This window comes from Girardinichthys multiradiatus, chromosome 2 (assembly GCF_021462225.1).
Source record: "Girardinichthys multiradiatus isolate DD_20200921_A chromosome 2, DD_fGirMul_XY1, whole genome shotgun sequence".
NCBI lineage: Eukaryota > Metazoa > Chordata > Actinopteri > Cyprinodontiformes > Goodeidae > Girardinichthys > Girardinichthys multiradiatus.
In genome coordinates this window covers 24,977,572-24,994,372 of record NC_061795.1, presented here as the reverse complement: position 1 = coordinate 24,994,372, position 16,801 = coordinate 24,977,572, and the positions used below count along the sequence as shown (strand labels likewise).

The following is a 16,801-nucleotide window of genomic DNA, read 5'->3' as shown; positions in this document are numbered from 1 at the left end:
TTGGACTAAATATTGTGCAGTGCCTGGTACCATGGAGAAGTTTAGATATCTGATGATTTGTCTGAGCAGAGTTAATTTGGATTTGGGGGAAAAAAGATCTGTCTTTGATTTCTTTCATTGTATAAATAATTATTATTCATAAAGATTCAACAAAATGTAAGTGAAAGTGAAATGATGTAAGTGAAGAGAAACCTCCTGAACATAAAATTCGTGTTGAGTTGTTGTGGGTTTAGGTTAATGTTTTGATGGAGCTAATGACATAGATATTCAAGTACAATGTTTAGCTTATCAGAATCTATCCTCATATATCCATAGGGTCATTGTTGGAGCATAGATATGAAGTAGCAAGCAAAGAGGAGAACATCTGTTTTATTTCCGATCAGATCGCTTGACTTTATAAGGACGCCAAGCAATGGCTGAATCCTATCACAGGATACTGTACGTATTTTAAGTCCAAATAATTTATTGCAAAGTACCGCTTTCTTTTTCTTCCTGTCCTGCTGTTTCTGTGAACTGCACGGGCAATGTCCCGCGGTGAGCTTGCTCTTCCGTTGAGAATGACAACCGTTCCCTTACACTTTTTGCCGCACCATTGTGTGCTTTATGGTTTGTATAGTGGGAATCACTGTGTAGCGTTTGACCTCGCCTCTTACAGTACTTGAATATGATGATGACTGTTACGCGACTGGAATATCAACAACGTAATCTCTGGTCCTGTCTCCAGTGAAGCCAGACAGCATACACTCTTAAAAAAAAAAAGAAAAAAAAAAGGCAATGCTCTGGAAAACACAAGGGGAGAACAGAGATGTTATCAACATTCAGAAATTATCTTTCACTCACTTTTCACCTAATATCTTTTTGTTTGGGCAAATGTAATTCTCATATAAAAGTACTTTATGTTACAGACCAAGACCAAGTAGAGGACATGTGTGAGGTGGAGGGAAAATGATACAGAGTTGTTAACAAGAAAAAACTTAAACGTATGGCGTGCATTTATATTTACCCCCGTTTATTTTGACATCACCAAATAAAATCCAGTGCAACCAACTGCCTTTAAAAGACAAAAAAACATGCTAGGCAGGTAAGGGGTAAAGCTGTAGAAAAACGGAGTTGGCGTTAAACCTCTAGCTTAACTGTATGTTTTCAATCTATTAATCCATTGTTTAAAAATGCAAGTAGAATGACACAGCTGCAAACCTTCCAAGACATGGCTGTCCATCTAAACTATATTGTCAGTGTTATTGTCTGACTGTATTGGCAAGAGGAGCAATAATTAGAGAAGCAACCAGATGCCCATGGTGACTCTGGAGGAGCTGCAGAGATCCACAAGTAAAGGTGGAAAAATCTGTGGACATATTAACTTTTAGTCATGCACTCCTCAAATCTGACCTTTACAGAAGAGTCTCATCAAGGAAAGCCATTGCTGAAACAATGCCATAGGCACTCCCATTTAAAGTTTGTCACAAGCCTTGTAGCAACACAGGAAATGTGCAAGAAGATGCTTTGGCCAAAGAAGACCAAAATTTTGTTTTTTGTCCTACATGCATAATGCTATATGTGGCAGTAGACTAACACTGCACATCATCCTCAACACACCATCCCAGTGGTGAAACATGGTGTTGGCAGTGTCATGATGTTGGGGATGCCTTTCTTCAGCAAATTAGGGAAGGTGGTTAGAGTTGAATGCAGGGCAATTCCAGAGGAAAACATGCTAAAGGATGCAAAAGACTAGGTTGGAGGTTCACCTTACAGCAGTACAACGATCCTGGACATACAGAGCTACAATGGATTGGTTTAGATCAAAGCATATCCCTGTGTTAGAATGGCCTAGTCAAAGTCCAAATCTATATCTAATTGAGGATTTGTGGCAAAACTTGAAAACTTGAAACCTATGCTTTCTGTCCAATCTGAATTAGCTTGAGATAGTTTGTAAAGAAAAAGAGGTAAAAATCAATTCAATTCAGTTTTATTTATATAGCGCCAATTCACAACACATGTTGTCTCAAGGCACTTCACAACAGTCAGGTACATACATTCCTATTAATCCTAACCATTGAACAGTGCAGTCGGAGTTAGCTTTTTATTCAAATTGGATAAAACGTTTTTCTATCTAAGGAAACCCAGCAGATTGCATCGAGTCAGAGACTTGTAGCAGTCACTCCTCCCGGATGAGCATGTAGAGACAGTGGACAGTCACTGGTGTTGACTTTGCAGCAATCCCTCATACTGAGCATGCATGTAGCGACAGTGGAGAGGAAAAACTCCCTTTTAACAGGAAGAAACCTCCAGCAGAACCAGGCTCAGTGTGAGCGGCCATCTGCCACGACCGACTGGGGGTTTGAGAGAACAGAGCAGAGACACAAAGGGAACAAAGAAGCACTGATCCAGGAGTACTTTCTATGGGAAGGAAAAGTAAATGTTAATGGATGTAGCTCCTTTAGTCGTTCCACCTAGAAAGAAAGAACAGATCAACTCTGAGCCAGTTTTCAAGGTTAGAGTCTGAAAGAGAGCACATATAATTAGTTACAGTAAAAACTCAGTCAATTTCCATGTCTAGGAGAGAGAAAGGGTTAAACACTAAAAGACAGGGATATGTGGATCATAGGTAGAGGGTGAGCATTAAGTTGTTGCCAGCAGAAGCTCGGACGATTCCCCTCTCCAGAAAGGTGTCACAGGTAGACACAGAGCCAGACCAGGTGTAGCTTCTAGGAAGAGAATAGAGAGAACAAGGTTAAAAGCTGAAATAACAGCAAATAATGCAAAATTGGAGAGTAGTGGGAGAATGTAGCGAAGAAGGTGAAAGTGGTCATTATGTCCTCCAGCATCCTAAGCCTATAGCAGCATAACTACACAGATAGTTTCAGTTCAGATTATTTAGTTAAACGGCGCTTATTTACAACAATGTCGTCTCAAGGAACCCCACAAAGGGTTCCACTGATGGTCATTGTTATACTAAAAACCACAAGGATTGGGATACCTCCCTCTGTCAGACTGATCACACCCATCGGAAAAGAGAAGGGGTCACACAGGTAGCAGAAATGGAGTGTGTGTTTGCACCTCAACCATAACTACCACTCAACCATAAATCAGTTTCTAGATGTGCAAAACTGATGGAGACACACCTAAAAAGACTTGCAGTAGTAACTGAATTGAAAGGTGGTTTTACAACATTTTTACATAGGTGGTTTAAATACAAATAGAAGCAACACTTTTTAAACTGTAATTGCTGGAAAAATTTAAAAAGCATGTATAATTTTACTTCCAATTTCCAATTATGCAGGACTTTTTGTTGGTCTATTATAAAATCCTGATAAAAATACATGAAAATGTGTTGTTCAAACATGCTAAAATGTGGAAAATTTGATAGGGCTTGGGTATTTTTTCAAGGCACTGTACATTATTGTTTACAAAAGCGTGTATTTAAATTATGCTGTCTAAATAGTCGATTAAACTGTTTTTATATTATGAGCATCACACAATGACAGTGAAAGGTTTAGACAACATATTCTGATCCGTTTCACTGCACAGCTTTTATGGAGAAAAGAGTGTGCTTGAGTTGCTAAACTGTGTAAAGGACACCTAAAGCAAAAGCTGAAAATTAACAGCATAATTAAGTGGTGAAACCATAATGGCATTTCGTATTTACCGAAACAAGAGTGATATCGATCCCAGTCAAGCCCTGATTGATCCCCAGATAGATGGGGTTAGCTTAAGTATTCATCAGCCGCCCAGTGGAGAGAGTTGTTATTGAGGGCAGGTGGTTCGTGGCTGTGAGTTAAAGCTATTAGACTCCTGAGGCCTTCTGATAATGGGTTGTCACTCACAGATAGACACTCCCGCAGTATCCATCAGACACTCGCACAGAAATTGAAGCAGGTTCTGAAACCTTAAGGATAACAAGCAGTCACCGGAGTCATCCGGATAACAGGATATAGCGGTAATGTAGCCAACACCCATAAAACCTGAAATGAGCTGGGAGCTAAATTAAGTCATTTACTTTTTCAAACTTTGAGTTGAATTAATGTAAACTGTACACAAGTTCATTTCCAAGTGGTTTTAATTAGATATGCGATGTTTGTACTTTAACATTCCTTCTGTAGGAGTCTGTCCTGCCCAGATATCTAGATGACATCCCAGAATGGTTGGCCCATTATGCCCAACCGGCTAAAACTTCCAGTTTTCTCAATTGGTCCAGCTTCCTGAAGACCTTCCTCAGGCAAGGTCAGACACCTATTGTCAATCACTAACTGATATCCACCTGCAAATTGTGAAATCTATTCATCACCAAGAGCTTTTCTGTTTTCATTATTACCTTTATGAGTGTAAAACTGAATCATTTTCATGTCACATTCAGTAGTTATCAAATGGATTGTTTGGATTTGATTTCAAGTGAGATTTCATGAAGTTATTACCAGTGATAAAAATTCAGAGCCATCCCTTTAATTGTGCTCACATCCTATATGTAAGTTTGGTATTATGTGTTTGTAAGTGTAGCCATTTTTGCATTTATTCTATTCAGGAGGAGTAGTGGAGGCACACCCCCCTTCAGCCAGTGTCACCTATCTGACGGTAGATATACTACTGGAGCCCAGTGGTGAGGTGACCATGCTGTCCTGTGGAGACCAGCTCCATGGCTCCTGTTTTCCAGATGCTGTGGGATCAACTGTTCCTCAGACCTCTGTACACCCAGAGACCTTGCACTCCATCTGCATGCGTGTGGCTCAGGCTTGCCAGCAGCACTTTGTGGGTTATATATCTGTGGGCCTGGCTACCTTTGTGGACCACAGCACCATGGAGCAGAAGGTGGGACTCACACAGACAAAGAGAATAACTCAGGGTGTCATGATACATATGATCTGGGTTGTTGCAAACCATATTGGGTGGAAAAGATCAATTTTTATCCACACAACCAGATAGGTGCCTCCAACATCTACTGCTCCCTTGGGATCCAGATAACAAGACGAGGTAAACTGTGGGCACAGGAACCAAATGTGTCACAAGGCCCTCTAGTAAACTGTCAGGTTTTATTGTGTCAATACACTGATTTCACCGTTTAAAGCTTGCCCTTTAACCTTACGATGCAGAGAAATTCAGAAGCTTTCCAACAGTAGGTCATTCTGAGGTGATTTAGTACATTCACTGGGATAACCTGTCAAGTGTTTAACCCCTAGATGGTTACCTGCAGTGTTCTGCTGAAATAAATCACATTATTATACCAAGACATGGCTGAAGCCTCTTCTCATTTGTCAGGATTAAGTTTTGTTGAAAGCTTCTTGATTCATGATATTTGAAATGGACTTCTTTATGATGGTTTAACCTCTACTCCCAACATGTGGGAACATTGGCTATTATTGATCCGATCCAGTAAAATAAAATGCTTTGTTTTTATTGTGCCCAGCACATTTCTAAACCAGCAGAATGGAGAGGAGAAGCACTGAAGCAATTTTAAATATGTGAAAAACATAAAAAGAAAGGGGGATGAAGTTCTCATGCCTTTTATAAACCCATCTCATAGAAACAGACCACTTGTCATCTGCTTGGTTAAGATCAGTTGAGCAATCTGTTACCCGAGTCTGAATGCTTCTCCCTATTTTCTATTGAAGCTTCTTGTAGTGCATTCCCATGAATAAAAAACACTGTGGATATGATTAGCTTTGGGCATGGTTACCACTAGAGGGTAGTATGTTCTGGGTTAGAATATAACTGACAGATAATGTTTTTTATTGTATTATACATTTTTAAAAGGATTTTTTGTATTTCAGACACAAATCATGTTACATAGCCTGTAGATTTGACCACATTTGTCATTTCATTGAACTGTACAAATATTTAATTGTATATTGTTTTTATTGTTTATCATCATCATAATCATAATGATCTTTTGTTTTCAATTTCTAAGAAAAAAATGTCGGTCTTCAATTTAGACGTGACATGAGCTACCCCTTTCCTTCTCCAGGATGGCTGAAAACATCATTTTTATCTCTAATGTTGACCCAACTGTAAAGGATTTGAAGACCGCATAAATAATAATAAAACGGCGCATGCTTCAATAGATCCAGGAACTTTAATGGCAAATTCTTGACCATCTCCAGACATACACAGACAAAGCTCAGACTGAGGGGCGCCACATGGGCAAAACTGTCTGGATTTAAACATCAATTTAGATTCAAACCTGTTGCTAAAAGCTGCCTACTTTATTTGATGGGAAGAAGTGGGTCACATATGTTTGCCCTTGCAGTCTGAGCACACATTGTGGAACACGGGGCCACAGCTGCAGCATCGAGGTTTTTAATGAAAATGCAAGGCAATAGAAAACACGTACAATCCAGGCTTACATTTCCCGCGGCTTTGTTGAGAGCGACAATGGGACGCAGGAATATGAGTTTTAGGGAGTTGAGTGAATGGCTCGGTGTTGTGTGTCCATCACACAGGGCCCCGTATAACAGTCTGATTCAAGCAGGCATGCATCAAAGCAAGTTGTGGCTTCTGTGCCTCCTACAGTAAGGGAAGCTGAAGGCAGTTTATCTTCCTGCAAGTGTAGTTTTTATGTAAAATTGGAGTAAATTTAGAGATTTCAGTAAAGACCTCTGCAAGCTGCAAATCACACTTTTTATTACTTTGCAAAGATTTTTTACATAACTATAAAAATATCGATAAATGCAGAACTTTGCTTTAGAAATGTGATTAAATGGATTCTGTCATTGTCTTTATCATATTTTAAAAATCACATTTAGATTTATATTATTATTTTTCATTCTTTCATTAATAAAAAAATTATTTTACTTTTTGTTTTTGTTACTTTTTTTGTCTCTACAGATTTTTGTTTATTGTTTATTCAACTGAAATTTAATTATTATTTGAATTGCAACAAGTATCTAGGATTAATTTTACTTAAAGGAAAACATTTTGAAAAATCTGATTCTAAAATAATTTTCGACTGTTCTCTTTGTTTTACAATAATTTAGAATAAGGTGGAAACTTTCAGATACGTATGTTTCCATTCTGGTACAGAGAAGAGAAGCTCAGTTTACTGTAGTTTCAAACAAGCTGCAATTTGCATCCAGTGGCAAGAGCGCTTACTTTGACAAATAGGAACAGCTAAAGGAGGCAGCCGAGTGCCACTTAGTTATTAACAACTCCTTCACTGGTGATTTATTTGCCACTTTTGAATAAAGGGCCTAGCTATTAGGTTATTATCTGCAAAGTTACCCCTGTTTAAGTAGAATGCTACGCCCATACCTGACCCCTTAATATACTTATAATGATGCCATTTACTATACATATCTGAACTTTAGTTCTCATCAGACCTGAGCTAGGCAAACCGCCCAGGGCAGACTCAATCCACACATGAAGGAAAGGCTCTATGTTGTGCTCGTGTCACCATATAACTGAGTAACCTAAACATATTAGACCCACAGAGCTGCCCAGGCTGTTCTTTTAGCGCTCTCTCAATGTTAAAAACAAAGTTATTTATGAGAATGTTGTCTCTTTCCCTCTTCTTTCACACAAAGTTTATAATGGTTTTTTTCACAGGTATGGGCTTTTAACCTGGACATTGTGTACAGTGACCAGCTTGCCATGACCCAGATGCTACTAATGACGACTGGAGGAACGTTAAACTGGCACACAGGCTGTTTAGAAGTGCCGGTCAAAGGGAAATGCTTTGAACAGCAGGCTGCCGCAGAGGTATGACCGTTTTTATAATATAAACCAACACTTTGATTTTGATAACTAAAATTTATATTTTTTAAGTTTTATTTCTCTAAATAGAACAAAAACCACCTTATCCCTAATTAGCACGAGTCATACAAGCACTTTCACTGCTACAGTAACTACAATAAGAGGTCAGTTTTGAATCTTTACTTTTAGAAAATACAGCTAAAAACTGTAAATACAAACTGAAGTCAGTGAGTGTTAAAGTGCCGAAATCATTATCATTTTGATAGATGAGCCTAAATAATCAACACATTAATAATTCATACCATTTTCATTATGCATGCTTGAACACTTCATCAACCTGGTGCCAGGAGTTAAACAATAGAGTTCTTTTATTAGCAGTATGCCTGAGTTTACGCTTGTTAATCTGCGACTTGTATTATTTTATCAAACATTCATTTAGCTGGTGGCCTGGTGCTTCACTGCAGCAGTTGAGCCACTGCTGCTGTTAATGGCTTCAATAGTGGCCATCATTAGGGACCTGCATATTACAAACACAATTAAGTCCCCGTTGGACACTTTTATTGTTGTGTAAGGACCCTGGCTTTGACAAGTGCAAACACACAGCCTTCACAGCGAGTTATGGGCTATATCTCCTGGGCTCTCTAAGGCCCAGACCTGCTCTCTGTGTGTCCCAAAGGTAGCTGAGAATGGGCAACATTTTATCCTCCTAAGCCTTGACATTTTTAAGTAATCAACCTCTCCAGCATTACTTATGATTAGAATCTTTCTGTTTTAGTAATATGTTTTGTGTTTATTGAGCATGCAGTTGTGCATTCTCATTCTCTGAAACTGAATGGTCTTTCCTTAGAGTCTAACATCTAGGCTAATGCATTAGATCTAACTGTCTTTCCCTATAGTTAATTAAGAAAGGCCCAAATGTTGATCCCTCACTTGCCTTTTACCCATCAGGGTCACTGATCTTAAACAGAAACTCAGCACCATAATGGAAAGATTCGACGCTTTGAACTTTTTTGATAAAACACAAATCAAAACCTTTTTAACATAATTCCGTAGAACACTAAAACATACAATTTTTTATTTGGTCGTTATCAAATGAAAATATAAAGCTAGTATTTTTCTCTGTTGTTCAATATGAAATTTTGAGAATAGCTATCAGACGACTGCAGCAACTCCCTTGCTTCAGGAAAATAAACCTTTCAGGTCCATGGGTTACAAACCCAGGCTGAGCAGCAGATCTGTCAGTCCATCAAGGCTTAGAGCTAGCCGTCATAAAACAAATACTCCTCGCATTTTCCTGCTAATGTTTGTCCTCTGCGCTGTTGACAACTTCCTAGTAAGGAAAGTAGCATTTGGCTGTGCTTAAAGTTGCCAAAGTGTGTCAGCACCAAATCTGCAAATTTTGCCATCTGCTTGGATGCTGTAGAAGAGAGGAACAACATCATGGGAGGGACAATAAGTGAGTAAAAAAAACACATCCTAAGTATAAGAACTACAAAAAAAATATTTTAGATTTTTTTTATTTAATAACCTATTTTTTGTTTCATTTTTCTGTGTCTGGTTTAGTTTCTAATCCTGTTCACCACTTGGGAACCTTCTTGAATTCCCATTTTAACAAAAAAGTTTTTTCACATTTTTGTGTATGATATACACTACCAGTCAAAAGATTTAGAACCCCTTTCTCATTTAATGGTTTTCTTTGTTTATGACTATTTAAATTTTGCGTAGATTCTCACTGAAGGCTGCAAGACTGTGAATGAACAAATATGAAATTATGTAGCAAAACAAAAATTGTAAAAGAGCTTTAAATATGTTATATGTTATATTTTAGAATCCTTAAAGTAGCCACCATTTGCTGTGATGACTGAAATATTAACCTTTGGCCGTCTCTTAATGATGGTCTGGAAAGTTCTTTCAACACTCTTTGGAAAACCATTTCAGGCGACCACCTCATGAAGCTCATGGAGAGAACACCAAGAGAGCAAAGCAGTCATCAAAGCAAAGGGTGGCTATTTTGAAGAATCTAAAATATAAAAATGTTATTTCACACTTTTTGTTTACTATATAATTCCATGTGTGTTCATTCATAGTTTTGATGCCTTTGGTGAGAATCTGCAATTTAAATAGTCATGAAAATAAGGAGACCCAGTAAGTGAGAAAGAGTATCTAAAACTTTTGACCGATAGTGTGCATTAACAGTCTAAATGGACCAAAAACAGGCAATAGAATTGCAGTGATTTATTTTAGACAAAGAAAATGTAAAATTTACATCACTCCTCGACTTTACGGGGATCAGCAAGTGGCGGCTTTGCGTATTCGCCATTAGCAGCCTGGACACAGAGGGTGATGCGGGCTCTCACAGCAGCTTGGTGAGACTGCTGCACTAGATCGTAGCCATCTGTGAGTCCTGTCAGACAGGGTAGAGGCCCAGAAGTTCTCTAAATGTCCCCCAGAAAAACTGAATATGTCACTAGATTTGCCACCTGTTACTTTTCTGAAATTTATTCACTAGAGGTCTGCAACTCACAAAAATATCAGCAAAGTCACTACACTGGCAACAATGATGGCTTGAAAGACACAATGCATTATTTAAAGTTGGAAGTACATATGCAGCATGTACACCAGCAAGTAAAAAACTGCAAGCTTTTTGTTTTTGACTGTCTCCATAGCAACGTTTCTAAATGCAGCTGAACGGGAGAGCTGGCAGGTAATAGTCTTCTGCTCAGAGAGCAAAGCAGTATGTCTCCTACAAATCCTACATCCTGACCATGTGGTGCATATCTTAATACTTGATACAGCAATGGAAGCGGCGAGGACTACTGCCACACATTGGTTAATCCAGCTGTTGGTTACCATGGAGACTCTGGATGCAGGGTGGTGAAGAGTCTTTTTTTGTCCAAGTAGTCATACTGGTTTCTTAAGCAACTCGCTCTGCAGTTTGCTTGTCTAAAGATATGACCGTTGCTACTTCTGTCCTTAGTGGCGCAGTGGGTAGCACTGGTGCCTTGCAGCAAGAAGGTCCTGGGTTCGACTCCCGGCCGGGGATCTTTCTGCATAGAGATTGCATGTTCTCCCCGTGCATGCGTGGGTTCTCTCTGGGTACTCTGGCTTCCTCCCACAGTCCAAAAACATGATGTTAGGTTAATTGGTTTCTCTAAATTGCACGTAGGCGTGAATGAGTCTGTGTGTGGTTGTTTGTCCTGTCTGTGTTGGTCTGGTGACCTGTCCCGTGCCTCCGGACCATATTCTACATAATCAGTATTTTCCAAATAAACAAACATGCAATCTTCTAATTTGTTTTTTAGATCTATATGACATAACAAATGAAGCAGCCCTGTATGCTTCATTCTTGTTGTTCTTTTTCTTTCAACAGCATCCGGTGGTCACTCGCTATGCAGTCATTGGGATCCACTTGTTTCATTCTAACCTTTCGATGTTGTACCACAATGTGTTCCTTAAGGTGTGCAAAGTTCATGGAATTGAATTTAACAAGAAGGTAAAATTAAAGTTTTGTGTGTTTTGTTTTTAAAAACTACAAGTTATGGTGAACCTTATTGATAACAGCATCTTCCCGCTACATTAGCTGTTTCTAGCTTTAAACATCTTCAGTTTTTAGATTTAAAATTGTATATTAAAAGACAAATGCATAACACACTGTGAGTAAATGAAAAAAAAAAATAAAGTTAGAAGTTGTTTGGTCCACAGTTTATTGCTACTGTCACAGTAGGGAAATAAAGAAAAATGTGTTTAAAACTGCACTCAGAAGTCAGACTTTCCTTTTGCAAAAACAACAAAATCAGCTAGAAAGCAACCCTCAAGTTGGATTTCTGACCTGGAAAGTTATAGGTTACTGACCCAGTCTTACCCCATTATCCAATATGGCTGCTGAACATATAAAACATAGTAATGCTGCAGTAATAAAATGTTAATTTCCACTTCTGATGGTTTGTATCTTATTTAATGATTAACACACACAGAACTCTACAACCTTTGTTAGTGGACATATTGCTACAATGTTTGTATGCAACAAAATATAAGAAATATTAAATATTGTAATTATATGTTTATAATAGTTCCTTACATGCTCATATACCACTCTACTTAGTAAAACCTGAAAATTGTGCTTAAGTAAAATGTAAAAAAAAAAAAAAAACATTGTTTATCTCTAACTCAGGACTTTGGTGTTAACCATCCATTGTGTGTGTCTAGGATCTACTTTTAACTGCATGTTTGTGAAATTTCTTTTCAGCAAAAGCAAGGCACTGTTTTTGCTCTCTATGACACTAGTGAGCGATGCAGCATTGGAATGATGTGAGTATCAGTTTTGAATAACTGAGTGGTGGCAAAACTTGGAAATTCAAACAGAAACGTCTTTGCAAATGCTTGAAAAGTATACAGGAAAGGTGCTCCAACCCTTCATTGGCAGTAATGAGTTTTACCCTTAAAGGGATAACTACATTTTTGAAGTGGAGTTATGATACCTTCCTGCAGTAACTGTGTTGGCATCGTCAGATTGAATGAAACAGAAGTTTGGTTTTCAGCCAAGGGCATCAGAGACAAAATTGTCCTAAACTGTCATATCTGGCCAGAATGATCATCTGTTGCAAACACAAAGGTGTTAAAATATATTTATCTTTCAAAACCTCTTCACGGAAGACCCCTTTTAAAAAGATTCAAATATCACGTTAACAACATTTCAAATCATGTTAAAGAAAAGTATTAACTAAAAGGCAAAACTAGTTGTTGTTGTTGTGTCTTATTTAATTTACAGCTGTTCTCTTTATGGAAGCAAGCATAGGTTAGAAACCTGGAATTTCACTTCATTAGAACAGCAAAGCCCTGAAGAATTTTAGGAAGGTGATTAGTTTGCCGAGACTGAATGTAAAAAACAATTCTTTACAAGATTAAGATACCACCTCTGGTTTTGTAAAAATCAGAAACTCCACAGGTTGTTAGCCAGAGGGTTATTCAACATATTTATCACAGTAATCCGTTAGCTTGCACAGTGCTGGAACAGTTAAATCAAGCTGTGCTCATCCCCCTATAGACCGAAGATGCTATCTGCTGAAAGTTTCATTTACCCACAACCATCAAATGAACAAGGTGATTGTTTCTTAGCAGGCAACAAGGGGATCATTAGTAAACTCGTTTGTTTGGAATGTTGTTAATAGAACGATCTCAGAGGATCTCCAGGGAGCTCTGGTGACCTTTGCTCAGAATTTGTCAGTCATTCATCAGGAAATATCATCCTCTAAAAAGCAAGGAGAAACCAATTTCAAGGTACCATGTTAATGACTTAACGATTTCCCCTCATCATGAAACCTTCATAATCTGTTAAAGCCTGTCAGCTGGAATGTGTCTGTTTAATAAAGTGTAAATAATTAATATTCATCAACTTGATATCTAGAACACTGTTACTCATACATTTTTGGCTGTAGGATAGTGAATTAATTACAAAATGTTTGGTACTTTTTTAATTTTTGTGGACTTTGTTTTTATGTAGGAGCTGATCAGAACCGTTGAAGATGTGTTGCAGATGATTATTCAGAACAAGAACCAGCTGAAGGACAAACCTGCTGCTTAAACAGGTTAATAGAGCACAGGTTTATGAATAAACATCTGAATATGAATCTGTCACATGTTGGGGTTTTGCGTCAACTGTCTGAATATCTATGGAGAAGAAATTTATACTGAGTTTCTACAAAGAAATCAATATATTTACGTATATACAGTCCAAACTGTACACAACCCTGTTAAAATGACATCATGATAAATCATTTAAACATGTTTACATTTATAAATTTAACTGAAAATCAAGGAAACTTTTTAGCAGACAAAAACTAATTCTGGCAATGTTGAATATGCAATATATTTAAATCTGAAAATCTGAGTATCTTATTAAGGATTTTTGGTTTTCAAAACTATATTGAAAAGACAAATTCAAATAATATTGTTTTAAGTTCATCTATATTGTCGTGTTACACAATATAACTTTAACTCCATTTCATCCTTGGAAAAACACTTTACATAGCTATAAATACATTAATCTCCTTAAAGATGATCTGAAAACGCAGTCCTCTGTGTCTTCACACTTTACTACATTTACAATAAATCAATGTGACTGAAATGTGGTAAGATTTAGTCGACTAAAACTAGACAAAATAAAAACTGTACAAATGACTAAAATGTGACTAAAACTGAAATACACTCATTCAAAATACTATGATAAAAACTAAACTACAGTGTGCTGTGAAGACCATAATACACTGCTCAAAAAAATAAAGGGAACACTTGAACAGCCCAAATAACTCCAAGTAAATCAAACTTCTGTGAAATCAAACTGTCCACTTAGGAAGCAACACTGATTGACAATCAATTTCACAGCTGTTGTGCAAATGGAAAAGACAACAGGGGGAAATCTTTGGTGATTAACAAGACACTCAATAAAGGAGTGGTTCTGCAGGTGGGGACCACAGACCACGTCTCAGTACCTATGCTTTCTGACTGATGTTTTGGTCACTTTTGAATGTTGGTGGTGCTTTTACACTCATGGTAGCATGAGACGGACTCTACAACCCACACAAGTGGCTCAGGTAGTGCAGCTCATCCAGGATGGCACATCAATGTGAGCTGTGGCAAGAAGGTTTGCTGTGTCTGTCAGCGTAGAGTCCAGAGCCTGGAGGCTCTACCAGGAGACAGGCCAGTACACCAGGAGACGTGGAGGAGGCCGTAGGAGGGCAACAGCCCAGCATCAGGACCACTACCTCCGCCTTTGTGCAAGGAGGAACAGGAGGAGCACTGCCAGAGCCCTGCAAAATGACCTCCAGCAGGCCACAAATGTGCATGTGTCTGCACAAACGGTTAGAAACCGACTCCATGAGGATGGTATGAGGGCCTGACGTCCACAAATGGGGGTTGTGCTCACAACCCAACACCGTGCAGGACACTTGGCATTTGCCAGAGAACAACAGGATTGGCAAATTCGCCACTGAGGCCCTGTACTCTTCACAGAAGAAAGCAGGTTCACACTGAGCACATGTGACAGACGTGACAGAGTTTGGAGACACCGTGGAGAGCGATCTGCTGCCTGCAACATCCTTCAGTGTGACTGGTTTGACAGTGGGTCAGTAATGGTGTGGGGTGGCATTTCTTTGAATGGCAGCCCGACTGCCATTAGGTACCAAGATGAGATCCTCAGACCCCTTGCGAGACCATATGCTGGTGAGGTTGGCCCTGGGTTCCTCCTAATGCAGGACGATGCTAGACCTCATGTGGCTGGAGTGTGTCAGCAGTTCCTGCAAGATGAAGACATTGAAGCTATGGACTGACCCACCCGTTCCCCAGACCTGAATCCGATTGAGCACATCTGGGACATCATGTCTCGCTCCATCCACCGACGTCACGTTGCACCACAGACTGTCCAGGAGTTGGATGCTTTAGTCCAGGTCTGGGAGGAGATCCCTCAGGAGACCATCTGCCGTCTCATCAGGAGCATGCCCAGGCGTTGTAGGGAGGTCATACAGACACGTGGAGGCCACACACAATACTGAGCCTCATTTTGACTTGTTTTAAGGACATTACATCAAAGTTGGATCAGCCTGTAGTGTGTTTTTCCACTTTAATTTTGTGTGTGACTCCAAATCCAGGCCTCCATTGGTTAATAAATTTGATTTCCATTGATGATTTTTGTGTGATTTTGTTGTCAGCATTTTCAACTTTGTACAGAACAAAGTATTCAATGAGAATATTTCATTCATTCAGATCTAGGATGTGTTATTTGAGTGTTCCCTTTATTTTTTTGAGCAGTGTACATTCTTCAACAGGGTTTTGGGGGATTTTCTCTAGTCCTGGATGTTTTCTTTGACAGAAAAGTATTTTTGTCTTGCAGGCCTATTCCTTAGCCTAGAGGATGGAAAATACAAGCACTTTTCCTACCAGTCCTACCAATTTTGGTAATGCCCAGGTTGTTTAACAGTATCTTTATTTATTAGAGAATGTCTTCTTGTGCCATGGTATATAAATAACATTGTGGAACTTCTTGTGACATTCTCCTGACTGATACCTTTGAAGAATTAGGTCACTTCGATCTTTTGTAGCGTTTCTACAAACTACAACTTCAGCTAAAGGATGCAAATGTGGAAAATCAGAAGAATTCAAGTAGGAGACAGAAACCTTGTTTCAGGGTTATCATATTCGACTGTACCTCATGACAGAGGTGAACTCAAGAAGACTGAATGCTGAAACTGAATCAAAGGGTGATTCAAATAAGTATCAGATTAATGGTGTGCACAACTAGGTTATTGTTGCTTTTTAATTATTTTTACATTTTCCAGTCAATTCTGTTTTTTTTTTTTTTTTATGTAAACTGTCTCATTATACATGTAAAGTTTTGAAACTATGTATCATTGTGTCATTTTTTTTTTTTTTTTAAATATCAATAGCCATTTGCTTTAACAGAGGCCTGGAGATTTTTTGAAGGCTGCTGTACAACATCAATTGGTTTTGGAAACTTCAGATTACATTCAGTGAATGTATTGCTAGAGTAGATAGATTTCATAGTAGGTGATGATGAATAGCGATGCTAGTTTGATAGACAGATAATGATATTTAGTAATCTTTTTTTTCTGCACCGTTTAAGAGAAAACAAATTACTTTGGTTAGTGAGCGAAAAAGTGATTGGTACAGTCTCAATGTTATTCTCCAAGGGCACTTTCTGTAAGTAGACAATTAAAAATAAGTTCCAAATCTGTGGTGAACCATGAAGATGTGTATTTCTTAACTTTTTTATTACTGCAAATGAACGAGACATTCAAACTGACTGCTATTTTACTGGCTTCCTTATTGTTCCTCGTTTTGAATGGTTAATTGTTTCTGGATTTTATGCATGTATAAAATGCAAATAAATATGTCAGAAAGTTTGTAATATAATTATATTTTTATTCAAGTACCTTTTTATGTGAAAAGCTGGAGCTGAAAGTTAAAAACAGAGCTTTAACCTAAATTGCACTGTTCATGCATATCTACCGCCATGGATAGAGAAGTTGCTGACCAATAAATAAGCCTCTGTTGCAAAGCCGATAACTATCAGCTCAACTGAAATATGCAGATGTCCACATGGACAAGT

At 38.4% G+C, this 16,801-nt stretch overlaps 1 protein-coding gene across 6 annotated transcripts in view; it reads left to right on the top strand.

The window, feature by feature from the left end:
* iqch (IQ motif containing H) overlaps positions 1 to 16,550 on the top strand; it is a 39,352-nt gene extending 22,802 nt beyond the window's left edge. For 2 of the 6 annotated variants that reach the window (XM_047350502.1, XM_047350521.1), the window contains 8 exons: positions 4,101 to 4,221; positions 4,520 to 4,803; positions 7,534 to 7,686; positions 11,051 to 11,173; positions 11,927 to 11,988; positions 12,849 to 12,957; positions 13,181 to 13,265; positions 15,566 to 16,547. In XM_047350502.1, the coding sequence (XP_047206458.1) occupies positions 4,101 to 4,221; positions 4,520 to 4,803; positions 7,534 to 7,686; positions 11,051 to 11,173; positions 11,927 to 11,988; positions 12,849 to 12,957; positions 13,181 to 13,261 (933 nt within the window). In that variant the 3' untranslated portion in view covers positions 13,262 to 13,265; positions 15,566 to 16,547. Of the gene's footprint in view, positions 1 to 4,100; positions 4,222 to 4,519; positions 4,804 to 7,533; positions 7,687 to 9,014; positions 9,351 to 11,050; positions 11,174 to 11,926; positions 11,989 to 12,848; positions 12,958 to 13,180; positions 13,266 to 15,565 lie in introns of those variants that run through there. The other 4 variants (XR_007035843.1, XM_047350514.1, XM_047350536.1 and 1 more) reach the window with 4 other exon arrangements.
* Positions 16,551 to 16,801: the final 251 nt, after the last annotated feature.